General features: G+C 38.2%; 1 protein-coding gene across 1 annotated transcript; it reads right to left on the bottom strand.

The window, feature by feature from the left end:
* Nucleotides 1–1,507, bottom strand: LOC147308228 (chemokine XC receptor 1-like). Its single transcript, XM_086272016.1, has 2 exons — nucleotides 1,416–1,507; nucleotides 1–1,011 (listed from the first exon to the last, which is right to left on the bottom strand). Exon 2 carries the CDS (start codon nucleotides 999–1,001, stop codon nucleotides 30–32), a length of 972 nt encoding a protein of 323 aa, XP_086128142.1. The 5' UTR covers nucleotides 1,002–1,011; nucleotides 1,416–1,507; the 3' UTR covers nucleotides 1–29.
* Nucleotides 1,508–9,186: the final 7,679 nt, after the last annotated feature.

Below are 9,186 nucleotides of genomic sequence, written 5' to 3' on the forward strand. Positions count from 1 at the left end.
ACATTTACAGTTACAAACTGAATCAATGTTTAATTTAATGACTGACTATGTGGACTGTCAGCAGTGAAAGCCACATTCTGCCTGGTGTCTCTCTCTCTCTTCTTCCTGCACACATTTTCACAGCGCAAAAGACTCAACAGATGCTTTCGCAACTTCTGCGAGAGCATATATAGCAGAGGGTTCATACAGCAGTGAGAATAGGCAAGCATTTCACAGATATGGTAGGCAACTGCTAACCGTTTCAGTACCTTACAATCATTGTTTGTATTGAGAGACTTGATTAAAAGCATAATATGGTATGGCCCCCAGCAAATGAAAAAGGCTGCAACAATACACAACAGCACAGCTATAGTCTTGTGCTTCTTTCTATTTAAACCTTGTAAAACTGTCTTGAGGATTGCAGAATAGCAAAAAATAATGATGGCCAGTGGGAGGAAGAATAGCAGTGACACTTGGAGATAATGTCCAAGCTTGTCTTCAGATTCCTCATAGCAATAGTTTTCACCATCCAAGTTTTCAAACTTTACTTTTGTTGCATCCGTCAGGGACGCTGAGATGCTGATGATCCAGGCAGCTATACAAGCACCAACTGCACACTTCTTTCTTAGAGCACGATTATTTTTCCAGTTTGGCAGCACCACCCTAATGAAACGTGCCACTGTCATGGCAGTCAGCAGAATGACACTGCTGTACAAACCAACAAAGAATGCAGCAGTCATGAATTTGCAGATAAAGTCCCCAAAGACCCAGTGGTGTAGGTGATGAACAGCCCAAAATGGAAGTGTGATGGTGAAGATCAAATCAGAGCAGGCCAGGTTCAGGATGAAAATATTTGTGATACTTTTCAGGCCCTCGTAGATGGAAAGAACACATAAGAGGAGGCTGTTGCCTATGATACTGAGGATGAAGATCAAAATGAAAAGGGGTCCAGTGATGGTGGGAGCATTAGTATCACACATGTATTCAGCATCATTACTCAGTCCAGATGTGACGCTTGCCATTTTCAGTTTTCTGGAAAAAAATAAAACATACATACAAAATAAAATGCAACCAAACACAATCACAATTCTCTAAAATGACAGAAACTGTTGATTTTGTTTCTAGTTTTTGTATAACAGATAAAACCAAAGGGATTAAAGTACCCAATTTTTGAAAAAAACACTGATGAAGATTAAGATGAAGAAAGTCCCAGTAAAAATTGGAAATTCAACTCTACAAATGTAATGTACAGGATCCCTCACTCCATCATTAGCTGTCATGTTGTTTTCCATTTTTAATTTTCTATAATTAAACACATTAGCTTAGCAAATCTGCCTTAAATGAGAGAAACATGTACTTTAGTTTTTGTATAGTAGTAAAGCATGAAGCGTAATTAAGTACCAAATTCAGAGTATAACTATTACTGATAAACTTACCGTAAGCATCAGTTGTCATGTCTTCTGTTGAATTTCAGTGTGACGAAAAAGCTGTGATGTTTTTGGAGATTAAAAAACAAGAAGAGACGCCGCGTTACAAAAACCATGTCATGTCATGAAAAAACAAAATCACTTGGGCAACCTTTTTCCTTCCCCACATGATGCAATATGAAAACAATCACCGCTTTTTTTTTTTTTTACATTTGGCCTGAACATACAGGTTGTGCACTGAGCGTGAGAGCAAGAGATGCTATAGGCTGATATAGCAGCAGTTCAACCATTTAAGCAAGGCAACAGTAAAAAAAAATAAAAATAAGCCGAACAACAACACCCAATATATTTTCTGTTAAATTTATGCAGCTTGCAAGTGCAGTCAGTATAGAAATATAACTGCAAAGACTCCAAAATGATACTGTGCATAATGTTAGGCTGTTTTCAGAGCCACTTCTGTGAAATAAGTCACAAACTAAGTATCAGATATCAGTCCTCTTGTTCAGGAAACTGTGGTTGCATTTAATTTAACTGTCGTAATTTGCAAGACATGCAGACTGAATATTGAATGGATAACCAATATGCAGACATGCAGAGGTAGAGTGAGGTAAATTTTAAAGCAAGCTATTAATTTCCAGCCTGTTGAAATCCAAAAAGGCAAAAGCCAAAATGGCAAAAAACACAATCCAAAACAGTGAAACTGAAAATACAGCTACCAAAACCTAAAATTAAAGAAATACACAGACTGAAATATTTAACTACAGAAAACACACCGGAGATACCAAAAAAAATGAGGCATGAGGCAGATTTTGAAATACAATCAGACATTCTGACATGAGAAAAAGGGGAGACAGCGACTAAATGGGTGATTATATGAGTGGAGACGGCCGAACAAGACAGCAGAAGAAGTCATGGCTGCAAAACTAGAAGCAAAAGCATAAGGAATTCATAAAGGAACATGGAAAACAGACACATGACTGGACTAAATACAAAAGACTAGACACAAGAGGAAGGGACACTCAGGTAAAAACTAAACTCTGAAGAAAATGAGAACTAGGCACAGAAATACACAAACGAATACATAAAGTAAATATAAACATTATAAACAACTCAATAACTGGGTAAACTAACAGGAGCTTCCTCAGCAACAAGCTATTTTACTTATAAAAATGTTACATTATAATATCTTAAAATGATCAAGGCTTCTTGGTAACCGTATTCCAACATGCAGATCACACGCTCTCATTAGGATGTTAATGCACGAGTGAGGTCAGTCATGGTGCTCATAGTTTACATAACCAAAACTCAGTAATTTTGGCTGAATTAAAGGTTTATTTCATGCATCTATTTAACTATTATTAAACATTGTTAGTGGGTTTTAATGGCACTGAAAACCTACTTTTATACTAGGTTTTTTGTTCTTTTTTGTTTGATTTGTTTTGTTTTTCTTTTCTCACCTTTCTGCCTCATACGGATCCAAACCGGTTACCTTGGATTTCTCTGTTTTTCATCCAATAAGAAGAATTGCCTCAATAATTCAACGTAGTGACGTCCTCCTCATCAGTAGAAGATAAACGGTGGAAAATAGCACACTGTGGCTGTGTCTCAGTTCAGGGGCTGCATCTTTCGGAGGCCACATTTCAAGGCCGATTATGTCACAGAAAGGCGACGAAGGCTGTCCCAATTCGAACGCTGCTCCAAATGTGGCCGACAAATGCGTCCTTCATTTCGCTGCACTTGAACGATGGGTCGGGTGTATCCTTCGTGGTCCAACCTATCCCAGAATTTTCTGGGACAGGTTTTTCCCATATTTTTAGGTGAGAATGTAGCTGTGTAAACTTCAAATATCTGCTCAGTTTATCGAGACATCACATATTTGCAAAAGTGCTCTGACGTTTTCGGAGTTACCCACCAACTCGATAGCTGACCAGGTGGTCAAGGTTCAATAGAGCCGGCTAACACCGGACTCCCGGCACATCGTTTTCAGACCCCGCGGGGTCTCTTGCTACTCGGGTTAAACATGATATATAAGTCACTAAGATAACTTTAAAATTGTATTGTTTGGCTTTTTTCAGTGTTTTATTTGTTTGCGAGTAAATCGGTTTGGCTGAGATTAAAGTTACAGTTTTTATACAGCTGAATAAACATCAAACAGAAAACTGATTAAACAAAAGTGTGAGATGGTCGAGAATTTACTCCATTGTCCTGTTATATTTTAGATAACAAGGAGCAGACGGCTGGGTTTATTAAACTCCACCGAGACAGCGGTGATGCAAATCTGAAGGCTAGTCGGTCCCATTTCAGAGGTCTTTGAAGGACCCGGCCTTCACGGTCTATGTGGGCCGGGTCCTCCAAAGGATGCAACTCCTGAATTGAGGCACAGCTAATATGTCTGGGTGCCCAGGATTTCTTCCTCCATAAAGTAATCTAGCAAATCACCAAGTGATAATCAGTGGACAGCTCATGTCTTCACTTAACACTAAGCTCGTGAGTTTTGAAAACCTACCTGTTACAACGACAGAGTAATTTGCTTGTATATCTAACAAAATTTTAGCAACCTAAAAAGTCTAAGTTGTATGAATTTATTAGGAATCATTTTTAATGAAATTAGGATATGAAAATAACCACAATATACCATGTGAGGAAAATATCTCAATTTGAAAATTTGAACCATGGGAAAAAAACATGGAAATAAAATCTGTAGCTTTGTGCTAGTTTAATTTTAGTATGTTTGTCTCCTGTTTTATGCCTTAGAAATGTCATTAACCCATATCAGTTTGATGATCTGTGTTTGATGTTATGTTTTTGCATTTATGTGTATTACAGTTTTTTCTGATTGCTTAAGCACATTTTTTGTAACTATTGGCTAATTTAGCAAAACTCTTCACACAAATAAGAAAACCTGTCACCCAATAATCAAAACATTGTAGTTCTCTTGCAAAAGCAAACACAGCTAGATTAACTCTTCACACCTTTGTAAAAATGGTGTTTCCGTATCAAACAGTACACACAAGCCATCATCTACTAAGCACACAATGCGCCAACTGCACACCGATGGTATGAATACAAAACACATCTGGCGTTTGCTTTCTCTGTGCACAAGGTAGGCTATGTCAGTGTGAGCTCATACTTCTGTCATAGATCCATAAGCATGGAGGGATCCAAACTTCAAGTACTGCTGTTTATTCAAACACATCAAAACAAACACAAGTGGTTATTTCCAAGTATAGGATTATTTGCAATCGCCATAATGACTATATGGGTTACGTGGTCTGCAGTGAACATGCTTCCTCTGCCCCCTCCTCGTCTTCCTCTTGCTCCTCCTTGTCCTTGTCGTCCTCTTCATCCTACTTCTTCACCTCCACGTCCTCTTCCTCGGCCTCCTCTACTTCTCACTCTTTCTGCTCCCACCATTGTACTCCGCACACACAGCTTACCTGGATTATAGTGCTTAGGCTGATTGCAAAGTGAACGAATTATCTAAGAAAGTTTTCACATGTGAAAGTGTGCCAGACAGTTGGCAAATTAGTGTTAATGATAGCCATACATGTGTATACTTTTGCTAGGAGTGTGTTGGAAATTTGGAAATTGAGTGTTGTGCAGTGAATTGTGCCTACAGTCTTGCAAAGTGTATGTTACAAAATTGCAAACTGAGTGCAAAGCAGTTTTTGTGCTTTTAGTTTTGCACACTCAGTGAGTGGTTTTGCTATACGTCTGACTAGTTTTAGAAATTGTGCTACAGGAATCACAGTTAGTGTTTAGGCATTCGGTAAAAACTGTAATATCATGTTTACATATTTTCAGCAAGAAATACTTTCCTTCCAAAAGGATACTGGGGTTTCTGCCTTTTTATTTATTCTAATTTTAGATACCCTCATGCTTTACACAAAAAAACAGAACAAAAGTTACATTTGTTTTTGAGTCTGTTTCAGTTAGTAAAAAAATATATAAAATAAACAAAGATTTTATTGTTTATTTTCAGTGTAAAGAAAAAAAGAGGATGTTGCTCAAGTCACCATATGGGTTTTGTATAGCTGGCACAATAGACAGTTATTTCCCAGGATTATTTTGATGAAGTTTCATTTTTCATGTGAAAAATTGTTGCACAAGTTAATTTAAACCTTTTTTTTCATGATGTCGTTTTTGGGTTTTTTGTGTAATCTCTGACTCAGTGGGAAACAAAAACAGGAACTAATACATTTCAAAAGAACATCCATTTCACAGCATTTTCACAACAGTGAAATTTAATGGAAGACTTGACAGTTGTTTTTTGAAGTAAGTTGTTGTGTCTGTTTTCTGAAATTTGGTACTTTATTAGTCCTTTTGGTGTGATATATGTGAAAGATCCACAACAGACCCAAACGCATTTTCATGCTTTTCAGCTCACTGTCGACCACATACCAACAACAACCACAACAGGACCTAGTTCGGTCTATTTATGCCGGTGAGGTGTGTGTGTTGACACCGCTCACCTCCCCCACAGCTGCACCGCACACAAAGCTCTGCCACAATATAATATACAAAATAGAACCAAAATCAACAGTTTCTGTCATTTTAGAGAAAACTGCTCAATCATTGTGTTCAATTGTGTTTTAATTTCATATTTACCAGAAAATTCAAAATGGCAAACTTCACATCCACTGATGACAAAGTGAGTGATCATGCTGTATACATTTGTTATGCAAGTTTTGCAAGGTTTTGCTAAGCCTCGCAAAACCGTCTTGAGGGTGGCAGAGAGGTACAGGATTATAGCTCTGCTTTTATTGTCACATCACATGTTCTGGTACACTGGTGCAGCACATATGAGTGAAATGCTTGTGTGCAAGCTTCACAAGCAACAGAGGTGTGATACAATAAACATAAGACACAACTAAATGTAAGAGCAGGAATGTCAGAATTTTAAGAATAAATATATGTACAAATATAAGAATGTATGCACATTACTAGATATTTATACTAATTATATATATATACAAATAAAATAAAATAAAATATACAGAGGTCAGCAGTTGAATATTGTGCAAAAGAAATTGCATAGATGTATGCATAATGTCAAAGTTGCCTGATGGAAAAAGCTGTCTCTCAGTCTGCTGGTTCGGGACCGGATACTCCAGTACTTCCTGGCTGACGGAAATAGTTTGAACAGTTTGTGGCTGGGGTGACTGGAGTCTTTGATGATCCTCCCTGCTTTCCTCAGGCACCACTTTTTGTAGATGTCCTGGAGGGAGGGAAGCTCACCTTCAATTATCCGTTCAGAGTACCGCACCACTCTCTGGAGGGTGGTGCAACACTCTATTATTGCAGCCTTTTTCATTTGCTGGGGGCCATACCATATTTGGCTTTTAATCACCTCTTTCTATATACCCAAAGATTGTAAGGCACAGGAATACTAGCATATCGCTTACAATATTTGTGAAAAACATACGTATTCTCATTGCTGGGTAAAACCTCTGATGTGTATGCTCTCGCAGAAGTTGTGAAAGCATCTGTTGAATCATTTGCGCAGTGAAAATGTGTGCAGGAAGAACAGAGAGACAGACACTGGTCAGACTGTAGATTTCACTGCACAGAGATCTGCCGTTCAGTTGGAATTGCACAACCTTCCATTAAACAGCCACTTGTTAAATTAAATGTTGATTCAGTCTGTAAATACTTTCATACAATACACTTTGTATTTATTTAATGTCACATCTTTTGCATAATCGCTTGAAGTCATCCATTTCTATTTTTCACTTTTTAATGCTTCAAGTCAAAGTTTTGTACAGCTAAAGATGTGCATTTTAATGTTGCACTACTGTTCCTGGAGATAATAAAATGCTGTCAAAATCCTATGAAGCTGTTTTTATTTTTCTCTTTTCTTTGAAATCTGTGACATGTGACTTTAGGTTAGACTGAAAAATATTCCATTGTCATCGGTCACCGAGGAAAAACATTGAGTAATACCTAGAGTGAAATGGACTCCACACACAAGCATTTGTTGTCACAGGATCACAGCAGACTCATTTCATATTTGATGCCATTTGACACGGCCCACTTAATTAAAATTGCATTTAATCTTCTGATTTTTATGGCTATACTTATTTATTTATATTTATTTATTTTTACAACTGTATATATTTGTACCAAATGCATTTATTTAATTCGTTGGGTTACATGAACTTGACCACATCAGTGATGTGATCGTGACACCAGCTTCGGCTCCGCCCACTGAAGAGGACGCCATATTTTTTTGAGGTCTCTGCAGACAAATATGAAGGCTGAACCACGGTAACATAATAATGCAAACACATGGCAGTGAAGATCGCTAAGGTGGTGTACAGTACAGTACAACACAGGGGAGCATGATTGCAGAAATAATAGTGCAAAAGCAACCTAAAAACTAGATAACCAAACTAAAACCTGACATTACAAAGAATAGGTGTAGAGGAATTACAGCTATAATAAGAACCAAACCCTGGAACACAAACAAGTGTGACCAGAATCAGAGTCTTGGTGAAAAAAGGGGTGAGTGTAAAAGCGACGCTCTTGAATTACCGGTCAATCTACGTCCCTACGCTCACCTATGCTCACGAGCTTTGGGTAGTGACTGAAGCCAAGTCAAGCCAAGTCAAGAAAGCCTTTATTTGTCACATGCAAGTTGCCCTGCAGCGAAATGGGCAACTTGCTACGCGGGCATTTGGAACGAAGAGTCTAAACACAGTTTGTTATCAGGGGAGAAATTGTTTCTTATGTTCAGCTCCAGCCTTGAGACCACAGCTGGCGCCGATATGGTAGCCGCATGAAATAATGGTGGTGTTCTTGCTATAGTGTGAACCATGGCATGTCAATTTTACAGTCGATCTAATGTCCATCACTGGTTCCTCGCCATTCCCTTTGGAGAGCAAGCTTCTCCAAGATGTCATCCGTGCTGCATCTAATGAGTCCATTCTGAGAAGCCACGGCTCGCTCCATCATTCCAATCAACATAGCAGGCAGCCTTGTGGGGATTTGAACAGCTGTTTCCGCTTTCTTTACTCTTCGATAAGCCAGTGCCAAGCCAGTGCCAAGCCAGTGCCAAGCCAGTGCCAAGCCAGTGCCAAGCCAGTGCCAAGCCAGTGCCAAGCCAGTGCCAAGCCAGTGCCAAGCCAGTGCCAAGCCAGTGCCGATCAGCAAGAACCCTGTTATCATGATTCCAAAAAGGTAGATGTCATTTATTTATTTATTTATTTATTTAGGACAGTGCATGTTAATGAACATAAATGTAAAAAAAAAATTACATGAATGTAAACATACCAGATTATAGCCAAGGGCTAATTTCCATCTGTTGTCCTTAAGCATAAAAAATAGACATAATAATTCATAAAAATTCATCATTCATTCATAATAAAAACTCCATCACCAAACTTACACATACACACCATTCTGTTCCCAAATAAAACATTAAAACTATACAACTCATACATGATCACACACTTGATTTGTCCATAACAAGTTTTTAACCTTTGCGTTAAACAAATTGAGTGTAGAGCATTCTCTAATGGGTTGAGGAAGACTGTTCCACAGATGGCCTCCCTTGACAGAGAGGACGTTCTGCCCAAATGCTGTCCGTCTGTGGGGTATAAACAAGTGGGAAGTCGGTTTTTTGTCAAGTAGTTTTAAACTTCTTTTATAAATATTTTCAATAGTTTTAAGTGTTGTTGGACAAGCAAGTGACCAGGATGTCAAACAATAGTCCATATGAGAGATCATCCTTGAGTAAAAATACGTTTTTGCAACATTCATATTTAAATCATTACGTATA

Source organism: Aulonocara sp. 'chitande type north' Nkhata Bay, linkage group LG18 (assembly GCF_057382095.1).
Source record: "Aulonocara sp. 'chitande type north' Nkhata Bay isolate Kocher_YH1m ecotype deep benthic linkage group LG18, A_spYH_male_GT1.1, whole genome shotgun sequence".
Lineage (NCBI taxonomy): Eukaryota > Metazoa > Chordata > Actinopteri > Cichliformes > Cichlidae > Aulonocara > Aulonocara sp. 'chitande type north' Nkhata Bay.